The 19147-nt window shown below is 37.1% G+C and overlaps 2 protein-coding genes across 2 annotated transcripts; both read right to left on the bottom strand.

The window, feature by feature from the left end:
- Positions 1-350: 350 nt before the first annotated feature.
- LOC134668111 (uncharacterized) lies at positions 351-2355 on the bottom strand. The gene is made up of 2 exons (XM_063525613.1): positions 1700-2355; positions 351-1563 (listed from the first exon to the last, which is right to left on the bottom strand). Exons 1-2 carry the CDS (start codon positions 2129-2131, stop codon positions 610-612), a joined length of 1386 nt encoding a protein of 461 aa, XP_063381683.1. The 5' UTR covers positions 2132-2355; the 3' UTR covers positions 351-609.
- Positions 2356-3318: 963 nt separating this feature from the next.
- On the bottom strand, positions 3319-17754 carry LOC134666573 (uncharacterized). Its single transcript, XM_063523812.1, has 10 exons — positions 17662-17754; positions 16764-16904; positions 15961-16070; positions 15526-15607; positions 13932-14066; positions 13492-13687; positions 13164-13290; positions 12496-12561; positions 11706-11817; positions 3319-6745 (listed from the first exon to the last, which is right to left on the bottom strand). The coding sequence occupies exons 2-10, from the start codon at positions 16876-16878 to the stop codon at positions 3357-3359; spliced, it is 4332 nt and encodes a 1443-aa protein (XP_063379882.1). The 5' UTR covers positions 16879-16904; positions 17662-17754; the 3' UTR covers positions 3319-3356.
- Between the last annotated feature and the right edge of the window lie 1393 nt (positions 17755-19147).

The following is a 19147-nucleotide window of genomic DNA, read 5'->3' on the forward strand; positions in this document are numbered from 1 at the left end:
TTTTCCCGCCAGATATCAACTTCTTCCCGCCGTGTACAGATATAACTCAGCAATTTTGTTCATCCTAACCTAATACATGAAAATAAAGGATATGTACAGTTCAACTGTAAACCTTCAAGGAGAAACTGAAATAGATTTCGTACAGGTACTAAAGAAAATTAGTAACCCAAGTCATCATCCTCAAGTGCCATGCTGGAGGTAGCAAGGACTGCAGGGCTTGGTCATTTTCACTTTATCTAGTATACAACATTTCTTTTGAGTTTATAATTGATATACGTAGTAATTTGACTGCTTAAAAAAAAACAAAATATGTAACATACAATACTATGTAATTCTTTATTTAGGTACTTAGTTCAAATTAGTAGGTAGTGTTATTATTATTACAAATAACAAATTAAAAATTCCTGCCTTTTCTTAAACTTACTTAATAATAGCTGGATTCTGGAAAAGGACTGTGGGTGTTTATTATACTGTGGAGTTTACAGAGTGGACATCCTTATACATTCCATAGCAGTCTTTCACTTGCCCTTCTCTCTTCTTCTTTGTCTTTCTTTGCCTTGCTTACACTGATGGGCCACATTGTGGTAACCACCTGGGAGTTTCAAAGTATTACTTACTGCAATAAATATTAACATTTTGAATATTGCAATTGTTGAAGCGCACTAAGGTACTCAACATTTGCTTTAAATTGCCGGGTGCGCCGGGCACATTGATATTTACAATTTTATTGCTGTTGTCTTCTAAGGGATTTTCATCTGGATTCCTCACTTTATCTTCATCCTCCATTGAATCATCAAAGTAGTCTTCCGATAAACTCGTGCCTGGAGTGTTCATAGTTACATCAGTTTTCTTCTTGAAAAAACAATTCTGTATTTGACTCCATACTTCATCTTTGTTTTCCATTGAGTTCTCTGCAACATCTGTAGCTGTATTTGTAATATTTATATTTACATGTTCAATACTCTGGTTCTCAAAGGACTTCCGAAACTGATTTGGCTCTTGAATGTTTTTCTCTGTTACATTGCTTGAGCAAGTTTCTTGTATTGTTGTGCTATGATCATTTCTGTTCACGATACTTTTGTTTGCAACCAAACTTGGCATTGAGTCATTTGTAGAGTCTTCCGGCTCTAATACAGGTATTGTTTTGTATCTAGCATGCCCTCGTAAAGGTAAAATATCTCCATCCGCGTCAACTAATATTGTTGCCGATGTCCTTCGAAAACAGTGTCCAGTGTACAACTCTGGATTAGGAAGTCCTAAGAATTTGGCAATAGTTTTGCCTAGATTACCAAACTGGTTAATACCTACACTCATTGAGGTGTATTTGCCTGCTTGGTAGTGTATAAAAAAGCTTGGGCTACAGCAGTGGTTGGGCCGCAAACTTATGTATTTTTTAACAAGTTCATAATATTCACCAGTGATGGTGAACACTCGGTTAGTATTTGATTTGGTATTGTAAATCTTCACAAGAATTCTTGATCCACAGACTTCTACATCTGTAAACTGAAGTCTGTGCAATTCTTGTCGCCGACAAGCACCCACAATGCCAAATATCAAGGCAACCTGTAAATGTAACATAATAATGAATAAGTAAGTACATGTGTTAATATTTATAACACAGAGTAGGATAACAAATAATGGGAAAAGGGATGGAAAAAGAAGAAGACAGAGTAGGATAACAATAAAAATAACAGGTTACCTTAGCAGCAAGGTATTCATCATCATTTGCTTCTTTTAAAAACTTATTTATTTCATCAGGTGAAAATGTCTTGGATTTTTTCCCTGTATAGCCCTCTGCTTTACTTTTTATGAGAGCAATCACCTTAGAATATTTTGAGATGTCCACCTTATGATTTAGAACTAGAGTATTTTTTAGAATAGAGAAATTTGTTGATAAGGTAGAGTATTTGAATTTATCCGACATTTCTCGAAAGTATGCTAATATCACCTCTTCTTTGAAAGATTGTATATCATTTGTTATTTTCCAGTTCATAAAATCTTGGTAAATTTTATCATATGCTTTTCTTGATCGTTCCGGTACCAGATAAGCATCGTTCGCTGCTGACTCAGATACACCAGATGAAGCCACATCCATACTTTCATTATCAGAATTTGTGTCATACATTTTCATTAACTTTATTTTCGTAAAGTTTTCACAACAAATATTCCACACAAGTACGTACACAAACTTTTCTACGGGGTTGTGGGTGTTAGAATTATTATAATTAAGCGAAGTTAGAGCTATCAATAAGTAATTTATCAAACAACAAACTATTTCACTAATTAATATTCTACACCTACGCTCAGACTTTCTCAGCCTTTCTTAAAATTTTATCGCCATCCTACAGCTAGCTACATAACCTATGGCTAGCCCATAGATATATAAATATACGGCTAGCCTTCACTCAAATTTACTGTCAATGTCAAATTAAATGTGTCAATGGTGTCAATTCGTTTGTCTATGGCAACGCCCCAACGTTTTCTGTTCTCTTTGACGGCGCAGCAACTAGTATTATTTCTCTCTCCTCGCTCTTTTAAAAATTTGCCGTTTGTCAAAAAAGGACAACCATACTGTAGACAAGATGGACTTCAAATCAAAGTGTTGCCTTTTTTGGTAGAACCAGGTTGTGTATGTGTGCGTAAAAGCGTATATACGTGCTCTTTTAGGGATGTGAAAAGTCGATTTTAATCATGTTATATATCGATAAACGCTACACAGCAGAACGAAATAGCGAAATAGCGATTAATTGAAGCTTCAATATCTTCGTTAAACATAAACATAATTGAAATGCTAATGGATAATGATTATATTATAATGTAATAAAAGAATTCAATTATTGCGGAACACATATTTTAGTAGGTATTTATGTAATTTAATATCTGAACTTTACCTTGGTTCCCTGGTGGGGCGTGTCGTTAAAATTGTGATCTTATAACCACAATAAAGAATAAAAGCGTTTTTGTTCTTTTTAGGTATCGTTAAACCTTTGAAGTAAAATTAAAATTGCAAGAAATGTCCGTGTTTTAACCGTGGTACCACGGCTTTTGTACCACAGGGGACCACGGGTATTTTTTTTTCTCCGTAGACGTCATAATATGATAGAAGTTCGACGTTTAAAATAACACTTGCACTGCGTGTGCTATCAAAATTGTTGCACTCTACATGGCTCTTACTAACTCTACCTTATGCCCGCGATCTGCAGAAGGAATGATAATAGAGACTAGGTTTTTTTTCGTTGATTGATGTACATCTCAAAAACGCTAATAATAAAAAAATATATTGATTAAATAACACTTGACATTAACAATACAGACGTAACTCGCGTAACACAAACAAAACAAGACAAAAATACCGGTCATTTAAAATAAAGACACGTAGGATGTGGACACATATGCATCGGGAAGCATTTATCACAGATTGTCGTAGGATTTCTCTTACAAGACAAGCAAGGTGACTTCATTCGACCACAACTTGGTCCAAAACGTCTGCAACTACTTCTTAAATAATCTGGTACGGGAGAAGATCTCGGACAGTGTTTCGGATGGTTTAAGTATTCGTTTGGGCATGCGCTAGTGCATTGTCTTCTTGGCGCTTGATAAGAAGCTTCTGGGCGTGTGCGCGGTTTAACAGGAACTCTTCGTGATGATAGTGAGGACTGGTGGCGACATAAGCGTCCAGTGTTTAAGAGTGACGAAGGTATACATATTCTGCCAGATTCTTCAACGGGAGTTTGAGATGCGGTTTCTACCTTGTTACCTGAGTTCAAATCCAAATAATATTCTTTCACTATGACGCATGGGGAGCAGTCAGCCTGGCCTTCAGTCGATGGGCAAGGACGAGTGGTGATTGGCATTCGTTTGGTTTGTATGGCAGATTTAGAGCACACTTGTTTAGGCTTCTCTGCATGTTGACAAGATTTATTGTTGTTACAAGGCATGTCTGTTTGACTCTCGTGATTCAAGGGCGGTGGATTCACAGCGGCATCTCTACATCGTCGTGATTGTGTACAAGCTTCACAAAGCACAGCCCGCTCTCTTATTCGTTGCATTTTTTCCTGGTCTTCTTTGCTCAATCCACTAGGAGGGATAAAAGATGCAGATGCTTCACATAAACAGTCATCAGTGAGTTTAGATCTCATTCCTTCAACAAATGCTCTTGATTCAGCAGAATTTTTTATCTTGTCGACCAATTTCTTAGCCATCTCTCGTAGGTTTTTTTTATGTAAAGGAAGCTTCTTTAGGTATGTGGCAATGGTTGCTACTGCGATATCTTCAAAATTGGGATGAAACTCGTTCTCTAATTCTTGCAGTTTTTGCGCCATTAGTGTTACTACTTTATTCGTATGTAATTGTTCCGACATAGATTGTCTACTCATAGGCAATGTTTTAAGCCAATCATTGATAACGTCTTTCATTCGTACAGACTCTACTTCAGTTCGCATTGATTCATCGCCGGGTACTGGCACATTCTTTAAAGCATTATACAAGTCCTCGTTAAGCTTTCTTGTATTAACAGGAGTTGCTGGACACCGTTTCAAATAGTCATTACTGTATTTGTTGATTTCATCCATTATTCTACGTTTAAATTTAGCCCTAGCTGTGTCACATTCTACTGAATAATTTAGGTTGATAAAAGCATCCGCGAGATTCTCTTTCATCAACTCGAACGATGCCAGGTCCTCTGCCGTTGGGCAAGCTATTGAAGGCAAGACATTTGATATAGTGTCGCGAAGTTGTTGCTTGTATTTTCTTCCAATAAAATCTTCGTGTACTTTTTGTTTAATTTGTTTAATTTGATTAGTTAGTTGTTTTATACTGACGTCAGTAATATGTGTTTCCATTAGCAATTCATTTACCTGCTGATCAATAAAATCTTGCAATATTTCATCATATAACAAATCGTCATTGAATATATCTTGGTTCATATTCATTTCTGACACTTTTAATATTATTCTATTAGCAAGATCTTGTTTTATTCGAAAAGCCCCGCATGTATCTGAAAGCGGCAATGCATCACACCAATCTTTGACAATGTCATTTAAATCATTTGTTGAAGACATGAAAGAAGTCTTTGTTATGTGTGAATCCTGACTATACTCTTTTCCTAGAATTTGTTTTAGAGAATTCATTAAATCATCAGTTTGTGTCATAATGGACTGCACCAATTTTTTATCTACTTCATTGTTCAGAACCTTATAAATTTGTTCTTTTAATATTTCAGATTCCTTAGCTTCTGAGATTTTTACTCCTGGATTTAGCTGCAAATACTTCCGCCTATCTAAAGTTTCATTTGCTATAGCTTCCGCTACTTCATTCAATTTCTTATTACTTAAACGGATGTTTAGATTTTTTAACCAATCTCTTATAACTTCAAAGACCTGATCAAATAATATTTTCTCTTCATTTTGAGTTGAAGAAGCAACTGGGTAGCCGCTGTGTTCACTATAGCTCCGCGATGCATTCTCAGCCATTGCAAATACTTTCTTAGAGATATGTTCAAGCTGACAGTCCGGTACTTTTCCTTTGAGCGTGCTATTGATGTAATCTTGAGCCTTAGATTTATCCAAACCGCGCGTAACTAGAACGCTTACAATATCACGTATATGTTCCTCAACTTTGTCTCTGTTCCTCATGCAGTCTGCTTTAAGGGTTTCTTCTGATAAAGGACTGTACGTTTCGTGGAGTCTTGTGGCTGACGAAAGTACCTGTTCAGTAATCTCTTTGAGTTTATCTTCTGGAACTTTTCCTTTGAGTATAGATTGTATTAAACTTTTTGCTTTATTTTCTTCTATGCCCTTTGTGGCTATATCTGACACGAGTTGACTTAAATCTTTCTCTACGTTCGCTCTATCTTTTATTTGAACATTGGAACGGTCAAGGATGTCCCTTATGTCGTTTATGTCTTTAGCTATGATTTTTGGATCTACTTCACTTATTTCTGCCGATGCAAGTGTCTTCTTAGCGATATTTTCAATTTCGCTATCTGGAACTTTTCCGTGCAGTACACTTTTTATCAATCTGTCAGCTTCATGTTTGTCAATTTTTTGCGCAGCAAGATCAGCCATAACAGCTTGCACCTTTTCCTCTACATTAACTCTATCTTTTATACGAATATTGGAATCATCTAGTATATTTTTAATACCTTTATCCAAATTTCTTTTATGTTCCGCTTCTTTGGATACATTTGATAAGCGATCTGCAAGCTCGTTAGAGAATTTATTCAAATATTCGTATTTATTTCCCTTACTTCTAATTTCAAGTCTATCCAGTACTTCAAACGCCTTCATTTTTAAAAGATCTCTGTATACGTCATTACTTTCTGGTCTATTAAGTGCTATTTTATTTAATTCTTTAATCATATCATCTAATGCTTGTTCTGCATCGATTTCCTTTCCAAACTTAATGTTATCGAAAAAGTCTCGTGTAGCTTGATTAAACATTTTCATTTCTTGAACACTTTTTATTTTTTCCAACAAGTTGTTAATAATATCGTTTTTAAAATTCTCTCGTTCTTCTTCTCCCCTCGGGTACCACATCGGCATTTTATCTAATGCTCGTCTAATTTCTTCTTCTCCCTTAATAGTAAAGTCCGCATCATTGAATTTACTTAGAGTTTCTGCTAATTTTTTGACAATATCATCTCTAATCAATTTATCCTGTGGGTTTTCATTTGGAAAGACAGGTATATCTTTGAGCCAGGAAAATATAGCGTCTTCTAATTGTCGTATTTCTTGAACATCTTTATCTAGGGACAAATCAAGTTGTTATTTTAAAATGTGCGAAAGAGGTAATTATACACGCAACTTAGCTATTTACTATCTACGAAATATAATTTACCTATAGGTGATAGACCCGCGACAACTCAGTTTATTCATTAAGTTTTTGAAATGGGTTATTATAATTATTTTTATTTTATTGTTTTTGACGAGTTGAAGAAAGATACTTCGGAAATCGACGGTAACACGCGAGTAGTAAAACTGCTATTCTTCTTCAATAACTCTTTAGTTGACTGTAAAAGTTATAGAGTTAGACTAAGTCTGCAACGATTTTGATAGCATATGCACCATGCAGTGCAAGTGTTATTTTAAACGTCAAGTGTTTATGAAATTATGACGTATAAAATAACACTTGCATGTTATCAAAATCGTTGCAGACTTTTCTTGGTCTAGCTCTACTAGCATTATTATTAGCATTATAAAAAGGTAAACAATCATGACGTGTCTTTTTATAGAGAAAAAAAAAGTTTGAATAATAAGTCACAGCAAATATGGAACAATTATATTTTATTTTTAAAAGCGTTTTTTTAATAATAAGACATGTCAAGATTGTTTACCATTATTCTAATGATTTAAAAAACGAGGTATAAGTAAAGAATATCTAACAACTTAAAATCCTAAACTAATGAATACCTAATTAGGATTGTTCATTTTTTTTAGACCCCCATTTTTATTTTATTTTCTGAAAATATAGGTTAATTTAAGATACCAATTTGAATGATTTAGTAATTCGTGGCTCGGTTGAATATTTATAATTTATTGAAAATATGAGATACGACTTCTCGTAAATTACATGTCGTCGGCTGATTAGGATAATGCACAAGCAACAACAAGCATTAAAAAAATAGTTGTCATTGTCAATTGATTGTAATGTCACCTGTCGACAATGTCAGTGTCACGTGTTTCTATAAATAACAATCGTCTGGAATGGAAAACTCGTTTATTTTGAATCATTAATTTCAAAATACCTACGCTATAAATTTGAGAAAGCTGATTCCAGAAATCTGCCTAAGTTATATAATATAACTTAGTTTTATTGGAGTATGTATCCATATAGCATCCAACTCCAACCATAACTTGGCTGAAATCAAGGGAGCAAAAATACAAATGTAAGTTACCTACATCATATATATTTTAACTGTTTCGATTTGTAAGAAGATTGGATTCATAAAATCGTTACAAGCGTCCATTGCTAAAGGTAGCTTAGCACCCAGTGGGTGCTTTCTACCGGCTTGTCACCATTGTTTGGATATTGTACTACATACTTATACTACTATATTAGGAACATGCCAATTTTGCTAATTATATCCTATTATTTCAGGTCATCGTGATTCCTATTTAGATACAGCTGTGAGATATGTAACTGCACTTGGGCCCAGAACAAAGTTGAGCATTTTGTATTGAAACGAACGTCATATTAATTATTAATCGTCGTAATACTTTACGACCGTAAATAATGCCTGGGAACAGAGTAAATAACAAACCATACACTTCTCTTCTGGATGGTCAACAAGAAGCCATCATTGTCAGATGCTCGTGCAGAACATGATAAACATACATTTAATGTAAAGTTACTATTTTTTTTGGAAACATATATAACATATTTCCCAAATTAATAAAAAAGTAGGTAAACAAAAACATGTTTTATTATTCACAACTCTTTATTAAGTCTTGTCCACCATGATATCAGCAGCTTGAACTGCAACATGTACCTGGAAATTAGAAATTATATCTTTTTAAAGCAGTTTCAGGCTGAATTTTGAGTATGGCTATGTATTCTTGTATATTCCTTCTTTCTAGTAGGCACCATCTCTGTTTAACGGTTTGCCTTTAGATACTCTGGCTACATTACCACAGAAAATAAATAGATACCATGACCCTACCAATAAAGTGAGCTTTTAAATACTTAATTGTAGTAAATTAATATTAATGTTATACTTACATCGACGTGATTCTCACAGCAATACTGTGTGTAACACGTGAAGTAGGTAGGTATTCCAAGTTTAATTCACGGCACCATCTTTCACGTCGTAGGTCTTCGTGGATTCGAACTATTATTTTTGTGAATCATTCCCACACATAGGAACAAGGTTTTTGATATATTATTAAGCAATGAAATCTACTGTTTAGGTATTAATTATAAATCAAATTGTAACAAACAAGCGCAGCGGTTTAACTGAAAAATTTTGTTATGACAATCGATGACAATGATAACTTTGACAATACGTGAGTGACGGATTTATTTACTATGGTTCGATAACTTTTATTATGCAATGACTTTACATTCAGCCCAGGAGAAGGTCAAACTAAGGTCATAAGGATATTTGTTGAAATATCTTCAATCCTCAATTATTATATCGCAGCAAATGTCGGAAACTGTTTAAAAACCTTATATCTCGAAATGGTTTTCGAAATAGAACATTTGAAAAAAAATGAACAATCCTAATTAGGGGGTTATTGTGAATTTTAGAAATAAAATGGAGAATATAACTTTCTTTTTCTACTTCTTCTTCCTCGCGTCATCCCGGCATTTCGCCACAGCTCATGAGAGCCTGGGGTCCGCTTGACAACTAATCCCATGATTTAACGTAGGCACTAATTTTTACGAAAGCGACTGCCATCTGACCTTCCAACCCAGAGGGTAAACTAGGCCTTATTGGGATTAGTCCGGTTTCCTCACGATGTTTTCCTTCACCGAAAAGCGACGTAAATATCAAATGATATTTCGTACTTAAGTTTCGAAAAACTCATTAGTACGAGCCGGGGTTTGAACCCGCGACCTCCAGATTGCTAGTCGCACGCTCTCACCGCTAGGCCACCAGCGCTTCTTAACTTTCTTTTTCTACTACTGCCAGAAATTTTACAGAGCTAATAACACCCAAATTAATATTATAGTAGCCTAATATAAAATGATAAGGCTTGAGGAATTAATGTAATTTTTGTTATTCTACCACTGAGATAGTTAATTTATCAGATCTCCTGTAGAGCCAAGCTTCTAACTCTACTAGTCCTAACTTCACAAACTCTACGCCTTAGTCAAAATATGTGGTTTGGCCGTTTTGCTACCATCACATGGGCGTAAGTAAGGTGAAAAATGTATGCACTACTTATTCATTAGTTTCTATTATACAATAGTTCTTGTAGTAAGTAGCAAAACGGCCAAGCCACATATTTGTCTAAGGTGTAGACTGTAGAGTTTGTGAAGTTAGGGCTTGTAGAGTTAGAAGCTTGGCTCTACAAGAGATCTGATAACTTATTGGTAGTGCGAGCCTTATGGTTTGTTCTTGGCAACATTTTATATGAAAATGTTTTTGGTGGGATATAGATAACTCAACCATCTCGCAAAATTGTACTGAAATGGCATCTGTGAGCGTACCATTGTCATTTTCTATTACACCCAATTACACCATTATCAAGGACTGTCATAACTGAGGGCCTACCGCGAACCACGTCTGACGTGTTGTCCCTGTGTGCGACAGAGAGGCAACACGTCGAACGTGGTTCGCGGTAAGCCCTCTGTGTGTAATTTTTCGCACGCCTATAAAATTAAAACTAAAAAAAAAGATATATATAAAATTGTGTTTATTTGCCTACAATCGAGTGGATCTGACGTCCGACTTTCAATCCGGAGGTCGTGGGTTCAAATCCTGGCTCGTATACCAATGAGTTTTTCGGAGCTCATGTACGGAATATCATTTGATATTTACCACTAACTGTTCGATGAAGGAAAACATCGTCAGGAAACCTGCATACATCCGCGAAGAAATTCAAAGGTGTATGTGAAGTCCCCAACCCGCATTGAGCCAGCTTGTGGACTATAGCCTACACCCTCTCGTGCTTGAGAGGAGGCCTGTGCCAGTCTTACAGGATTTAATAACTGGAGCCATTGAGACCTTACCCCTCTGCCGAAAAACTTGCGCAATTGTGCAAACTTTTGTGTGGACTGACATGGCTACGAGTATTTGTACGTTCCCTAGCTACAAATCATGTAGAAATAGCAATAAGCCCCCTCCAGACTATCGCAGTCAGCGAAATCGACTCCACACTCGCATTCGCGGCTTCGCCCGCGATTCACGCGCATAGTCTGGAGGGGGCTATACATCTGACGTCCTCTCCCCCGCAAAAATCGGCAGACTGTTTCGTAAAGAAAATGACAGCGATGACATCTCCAGTTACTAAATGCTCTAAACCAGCAGTGGAGCCTATATAGGCTAAATTATTATTATTATTTGTATGTCTTTCCCATATCTCGGGACTATGGGGTCCCGGACCTTTGGGAGGCGTACGTGGGGCCGAAGCCAACAGCGCAGAGGCCCTTTAAGATTTAATCTAAAAGCAAGGGATATATACACGTGGCGGATACCATCCCCGAACGCACAGTGATACTTCCGGAGATGGTCCCCGCCAGGTGCAAAGACTGATGGGAACTAAGGTCATGAGCTATAGATTTGAAAGTTGGATGGACTGGATAATGGAGTATGGGAGAGACTAGCGGACACCTGCCGTGACAATCAGTCTTAAAATTGGAAATGGCAGGTCTCGCCAACTCATTGAGTGGGCCCTGCAATTTATTATTTTTACAAGCTTTTATTTAGTTTCACCTGACCGTTGTCTGTCTGTCTGTCTGTGTGTAATCAAATCTTGCAAGTTAAATTTGATCCACTTCCCGGTTTCCGATTGAGCTGAAATTTTGTATGCATGTATAAATCGCATGACAATGTAATATTAGGTAGGTACCATCGAGCTGATATGATGGAGACAGGAGGTGGCCATAGGAACTCTGTGATGAAACAATGCAACCTAATTGTGTTAGGAGTTGTTATAATTGTCTCGATGAGTATTAGTTGTCTGTCGTAAGAAAAGTACAGTCAGCGATAAAAGCTTGTACCAAAAATTAATTTTTTGCCAAAAACTTATTATTATTATTACCCACAATCCGACGAGCGCGTTTGGCAGCATCGCAGGGGCATGGCCGCGTTTTCAAGCACTTGTTACACGTCGGCAGGCTCTCCAAGTCCACGTGAGGGGTTTTAGAGGTCGTCTGCAAGCATGTTACAACGTAAACATTTCATCATCATCATCATAATCTCAGCCATAAGACGTCCACTGCTGAACATAGGCCTCCCGCTTAACATAGGCCTCCCCCTTAACATAAACATTTACGACTGTATAAAACTGTGCAATGATGGCACTAATAAGTAATAATTTGCAAACCGTGAAGAATAATCATGTAATAGGTACTGACGATGTCACAGGCACGGTATCCATTTAGATTAATTAATACGAAAGTGGAGGACCCATGCGAAATCGCCTTTTCTTCAACGTAGTCCTCATTTTGCTCTCTGGATATTAACATTATTGAAAAAGATTTGCCATAATTTGTTGTATAACAACTATCGGGGGGCACGGCAGTGCCCCCGCCAAGTAGGGGCAAAAGGAAAAGGGTAGCGTAAGGTAGAGTAATGTAGTTATGGTTATAATTTACGAGTACATCAAATTATTCGCCAATTACACTACTGAATACACGTTTCAAGCTACTAAGACGTCAGGCCATGGTTATGGCTCCTCTACACGATGGGCCAACACCGGCCACTCCAAGGGACGCATTTATGCGTTAGAGGGAGCAAGTGATATTGCTATCTCATTCTACCGCATGGCTGCGTCCCTTGGAGTGGCCGGCGTTGGCACATCATGTAGAGGAGCCATTAGGATTACTTACCGCATGGTATTTCTTTAAATGCATTTCAAATCTGGTCTGAAGATTAGGGCAAACTGGAAAGGTAGTCTGAAAAAAACTAATGTTATGAACTTACTGGTTTTTCCTTTAGAACATTTTTTTTTTAAAGACGGCCCTCTTTACTACTAACTTATAAACCTGCCAGCGGCAGCGTTGCTCAATTGAAAAACACATTTTAAAAATAAGTTATATAACAAATATGTAACAAATATGAATCTAATACGATCATTTTTATTCTTCTGCTTTCATAAGTAATAGTTTTTGATTTTTAAAAAGCGTTTTTCAATTAAAAGACATGTCAAGATCGCTTACCTTTTTGCAAGTTCTTTCTAATGCTAAAAAAAACGAACAATAGCTGTTATTACCACTTTGAACAACTCGAAAGCCAAGTAACGTAAAGCTGTTTTCTGTAAGGGTAAGGATGTAATCGGACTGCCTACGAGTAGAGCCGACCAAGCTAATTCTGCATGGCATTTGCAATGACAATGTAGCAATTTCATCATGAAATTTCTACTCTTCTAAAATAATATATAATATGATGTTTATTAATGACACTTGCTCATTTTGTTCTATTCGTGTCGGTGGAAATGTGACTTAGACGACAGACTCCTACATGCTTTGGAAGTTTCCATGATTATTAAATAACTCACCACGGGTTTTCGTACGTTCAAGTTCTTCTCTCTAAAAACATTCTTGATGATTGTATCATCGATTCTTTTAGGTAAGTGTTCTGCTGACGATTGGGCTCCGCTTTTCAAGTAGTCAAAGGCGGTTACACTGGGAATAAGTCTGAGGTGAAGGCAGTCTCAAAAAATTTTTATATCCTAATGGTAATGACAATAACTTATTATCCCTTCATTCTGCTTCGAAAACTCGAAAGCACATCCATCCCATACCCACTTACATCATATTTCATTCTGTATTCATAAATTAATCATAGTGCCACAAATCAGCATAATAACAACTTTAAGCGTTCACCTTACAAGTCCACGTTGCAGAGAATATTTAGGTTCTTTTGAATCAACATGTGTGCTGGTGTGTTTCTTCTTTCGTGATCTTCTGTAACTTTCTTTCTGTTTATGGGCATAGGGATTGAGTGACGTGAAGATTCGCGGCTTGTCCCAATGGTGACGGCGCTTCTTTGAGGGTAATGCGGTCTGGGACTGTTTTGGGGCTGAAACAATATTTTATTGTTAAATATGCAGTGTGAATTCGTGTTCGTTAGTATGTGACATTTTCAGTGTTCAAAAATTGCAAATGTCCTCCGGGTGACCTTCGGAATAAGTACGTATTAGTTATGTTTATCTACAAGTTTACACCGACTTGACAAGGACAATCCAACGTAGTATTTGGTGCGGTGGTGTGGATAAGATGAAAAATGCCTGTAATATGGGATTAAAGAGAAATATCGGGCTTACAGTGAATTAGTGTAGTTTTGAGGAGTTGTTCCAGCAGTTGAGTGGACGGCAAATGCTCGGTCATGCTCGGGTACTTCCTGAGTGAGGTCACGAATGCATCTACGTCTCGGTCCTTTTGCGGCCTGTACTGGTACCCTTTAAATATGTAATAACCAGACATAGAAGTTTTTGTGACAAAATAAAGTGATTGACAAATCGAGACAGCTGGGCCCTGGGAACGGGAGGCACGAGAGCTTTTCAGGGAGCTTGGAAAGCGCCTCAGAGAAAAGGGGAATGATCCCCGTTCTGAGTCATGGCTTGTCCAACAGGTCTCCATCGCCATACAGCGGGGTAACGCTGCTAGTGTGATGGGGACCTTTGGACCCGGCATGGCTCAGAACGGGTTTTAGTTTCTTAAGTTTTATACATACATAATAATAATATGTAAAATTGAATAAATTTAAATGAAATATTGACATGCCTGTTATCGATGTTACTTTAACGTTATACAAATTAGATATTTAATTATTTATTACCTACATTTTATAAGAAGATAGCTACCGCGAAATACACAACACGTTCGATATATTCTTCTCTTTTGATATATTGGTACTATTGGTAGTTTTAGTAAATCCTAGGAATTGGCGTTGGCACTAGTCTTTACGAAAGCGATCCGGCTGCCATCTGACCTTCCAACCCAGAGGGTAAATTAGGCTTTATTGGGATTAGTCCGGTTCCTCACGATGTTTTCCTTCACCGAAAAGCGACTGGTAAATATCAAATGATATTTCGTACATAAGTTCCGAAAAACTCATTGGTATTAGCCGGGGTTTGAACCCGCGACCTCCGGATTGAAAGTCACACGCTCTTACCGCTAGGCCACGGCCACCAGAGCGCTTCGCTTATGAGTACTTAATTATAAATGACTTAATCAGAGAAGGTAGTGTTAGGTATATTAATATGTTGATTTCAGTGATGAAAGATACATACAACAGGATACCTAGGAACAAAGGCGAAAGAAGAGTTGACTAAGCAAAAATTACCTGGTCTTCCAATTGTATCTAATTTTTTTTGGTAGTTACGAGTATGGATGTCACTGTGTGCACGAGAATGACGTCTGATATTGCCCACCTCAAAATTTCCAAATTCTGAAAACGTGCAAACATAATATAAGGTCAATAAAATACGAGTAAGTGTGGTTGTGGGGTTATCCTGGGTTCAAATCCTAGTTAAGAGCATTTATTTGTGTGACGACTCGAGGGGGACTTTTTGTCTAGGTTTAAGTTATGCAGGGTGTGTCTGACCATGGGGCTTTAAATCCAGGGCTCGATTCTACTCGCTAAACTAAGCTTCTTTTATTATGACACCAACCCCGAAATCACGAAAAAATTTTTACTTTTTCATACATTTTGGCTGATCAGATGTCGACGTTTTCAATGGAAACGCCAAAAAATTTTCCCCGATTTTAGGGTTGGTCTCATAGTAAAAGTAGCTCAGTTTAGTGAGTAAAATCAACCCCTGGATTTAAAGCCCCAAGTCCAGACACACCATGTATATGTAGTCTTAAAAGTTATAATTTTATTGTTATTTTAGGTGAATCAATGCTGAGACGAACCCGATGATGGTTTTTGCCTCTGTGGCGGGAATTCTGTGTGCTCGCAAGCAGCGGAACGGGTGTCCACGCCACAGTGGGCTACCTAAGGGCATAATACAATTATTAACTCGTTTTTAGTGTTCCGTACAAAACTTTGTTTACGGAACACTTATGGGATCACTTCGGTCTTGCAAATCAGTTATTTATGTTTGTTTATCTTAAAATTCCGGAGTGTGTACGTGACTAAAAAAATTACAACAATTATTTATGGTCATAAAAGTAGGTACGTGCCTACTTCTTATGTACCTACGCAAGGAAATTAAGGAATGACGGGTGTTAGAATTTAAGGGTGGTAGCAATTAAAACATATCTCTACTATTACGGTTGTGATTTGTAATTATTTGACATTTCCCGGCTCTAGAATCTAGATAGATATTTATAGTGCAATCTGAATACCTGGTAGGTGCTTGCATACGGCTCTGGAGATAGGCGGCGACGTTTAAAATTGTGCTCGGAGACGGTTTGTGATGCTATTGCGTTTGAGGGGTTGCGACACGGCCGCGGTGCTACAAAAAATACATATAATAACAGTAAGTGTACCTAATGTACATATTTTTGTACAACAGATTAAATGCAACACTAGACTTATACCCACTTAGATGCCTGTTGTAAGAACACTCTACAACGCGCCCTTTAAAAAATGATACAGAGAACTTACTGTACTTTGATATTTAATACCTAATTCTTTGTTAAGGTAATTAGACTTATATTGTGTACTACTCATAACTGATAATTAAGTGAATACTTAAAAATTAACCAATATTGTCCTTCGCTGCCTGATATACAGGGAATCCTAGCTCAGACTTTTGTAAACCACTTGTCTCTATAAATTCAGTCTGTAAGAACAACCACTGTACTATACTTTTCTCAATAAATTATTTGTACCTATTTGTAATGTTAGTCTCAGTGTAAATGTGTCTGTGAGAGCTTCATGGTAGAGGAGATCTGCAGTATTTGTATTTGCCTTTCCCCAGGAGCCTTAACCTACTGATTGTCAAAAGAGAGTCTGTCAGTAACTCCGTATTCACTTGCTTATTTCATCACTGAACTCCTTTCCTGCTCTATTTCCTTTTTTCCTTTCATTGCCTTGGTACCTACCTGGTACCAAGCCTGTCTGTACCTGTACCTGCCTGGTAATAAAGGCAACGGATTGTAGTTACCTACAGCCTCTAAAACCAAGAGTGGGTAGGTTAGCTCACCCGTTAACTTTTCCGGAGCTCGGCATTGTCGCGAGCTTTTGAGAAGATCGAGCGCTAGTCCCGCTTCGGAAAACCAACTGACCACCGCTACCACGCCGTCGACACCACCCTCCATTATTGCTCAGGCGGCAGAGGAATGTGCTGGCAACATACATCTATCTATTACATATGAACCGTCGAGTTTTGGTTGTTTCTTATGTCAGGTATTTGTGTCTAATATCAGTAATACTAATATTATATGTGTTATACACCTATTGGGTGTTTTATAGTCACTGTTGCAGTTGCTCTCGGAAAGCATATTTTGGCGAAGTAGAACTGATAAAGACCAGCAATCGATGGCATGACTGTTATCTGAAGTTTTTTGCTAATGATGATGGTTACTTAGGGAGGATAAAAACGGGCAAAATTGTAAAGGCAAGGGTTCAAATCTCAGTTGTGCTGTATATATCGGCGGCCGATCGCAAGATCAGGCATATCGTGAAATTCCTAGGCATATCGTGAAACGTGAAAATCTTTGACTTGTTCCCTGAGTCGACGGAGCCCCGCTCGTGGGGCATCTTTTTCTGGACAGTTTGCCCTTCGGGCATCTGAGGCAACCTAACGAACCTATCCTACCTAGTACCTGTATATATATTGGTTTAATGTGGCTATCGTCACAATACACAGGAACATTACGATCTGCCTGATCTTACAATCGACCGCCGATATCTAGACCGGATCAAATCGTTCTCGAAGAAAAATATTAAAAGATGATAAAAAATTCAGGATCCTTATCACCGACAAGCGGATTAAAACCCAAGTAGATTATAGTCAAAGTAGCAGCAAAAACCGAGATACCTAATAATTAATATTTAATGTGGGTGAAACTTTTTATGTCTCTCTGTGTGGAATACTTTACGGTCATCTTCATAAGCCGCAACGAAGAAGCGCACACTTCGGGCTTGGTACAGCCCTGCCACGCGTCGTGATGAGGAGCGGGCCTGGAAATTAATTCCAATCGAAACCAGGGTCAATTATTATAAATCACCAACAAGCCATATAACTGGTGACCGAAGAGCTACGCGGCTACCTCGCACAACGTACCAGCATTGCGATACAGCGAGGAAATGCCGCCAGCATCCTTGGTACAATGCCTCAAGGACCTATTTTAGATTTAATCTAGTTATAAATTTCTTTTAGTAATACCACTGTATATATATATATCTTGTTTGTAAATAAATGATTTTAACATAAAAACGCCATATTATTGCTTTCAATTAATTATATTTTTTCCATTATTCGTTTAATTTAAAAATATGCAGTATCGCTCCGTGAACTTTAAGCTGTCTAAATTTGTACCCATTGGAGAGTTATATATAAAAGCTGAAAATTCGCTGATAAAGCGCTTATATTCAGCTTCAAACGTATTCGTACTTCATTATTCGGCTGCTATACAGCCATCTGTACTACTTGGATTGCTGTTGAATAAAGGCGTTTCATATAATGCCAAATAAGTGTATCCACAACTTCCGTTATACTTATCATCCGTTCCTAAGGAAGATATTCCCACCTATTATTTGGTATATGCCTATAATATCTACTACACTACACATACACAGGCTAGAACTAACAAAGTGTACTATTCAAATATGCAGCCTGAGCCTTTATACATGGACTACACTTACACTCATCTATAAAATCGAAATTAACCAGCGTGAGAAGTTAGTTAAGTATTTATTGTTTCCACGTATTCTAATTTTCGAAATTACTTACATGTTAATGAGAAACTATTAATAAATATGTAGAAAAATAATAATTTGGAATTTCAGTTAGTAATTCAGCTTCGTTTCATGACAGTTTTGAAATATGAAGTTCGAATGTTTCTTCTTAGCGGCTTTTTGCATAAAAAGGTTCCAACACTAATATATATTATTTAGTGTTTTTTACAAGTTTACAAGTCTCACAAGTACAAACACTACTATTTAAACTAGATACATATAAATAAAATAAATGTTGTTGATTCGGTTAGAACCGTTAGCAGGTCGAACCATACTGTTCTACTTTAGGACAGTTAGTGATGACCAGGGGGCGCCACAGTCCTTTGGAAATTGTCATATAGGTAAGGTACTTGGAAATTTCGACCCGTGCCACACCCGAGCATGCCACCGAGCCCATGTGGCCGGGTGTGTAATGATCGATATAAAAATAATTAATATATTTTCTGTAGATATAACAACATTTAATATAATTTCAGAAAATATAATAACTCATTTTGTATAATATACATTTGGTATATTATTAAAATGTTTCATATCATTTTGTATAGTTATCTTTTGATATAACACTCATTTATTATAACGATCATGTGATATAATGCTCAATTATTATACAAGTATTATTATATA

The sequence above is a fragment of the Cydia fagiglandana genome, chromosome 1, assembly GCF_963556715.1.
Source record: "Cydia fagiglandana chromosome 1, ilCydFagi1.1, whole genome shotgun sequence".
Classification (NCBI taxonomy): Eukaryota; Metazoa; Arthropoda; class Insecta; order Lepidoptera; family Tortricidae; genus Cydia; species Cydia fagiglandana.

Excerpts from the sequence above, each read along its gene's own strand:
- LOC134668111 (XM_063525613.1), bottom strand. The coding sequence starts at position 2,131 with ATGAAAATGTATGACACAAATTCTGATAATGAAAGTATGGATGTGGCT. Across the intron at positions 1,564-1,699 it reads ATGAATACCTTGCTGCTAAG|GTTGCCTTGATATTTGGCAT; the intron begins GTAACCTGTTAT and ends TTACATTTACAG.
- LOC134666573 (XM_063523812.1), bottom strand. The coding sequence starts at position 16,878 with ATGGAGGGTGGTGTCGACGGCGTGGTAGCGGTGGTCAGTTGGTTTTCC. Across the intron at positions 15,608-15,960 it reads CGTATGCAAGCACCTACCAG|GTAGCCCACTGTGGCGTGGA; the intron begins GTATTCAGATTG and ends TTATGCCCTTAG. Across the intron at positions 11,818-12,495 it reads ATTTAAAGAAATACCATGCG|ACGACCTCTAAAACCCCTCA; the intron begins GTAAGTAATCCT and ends ACATGCTTGCAG.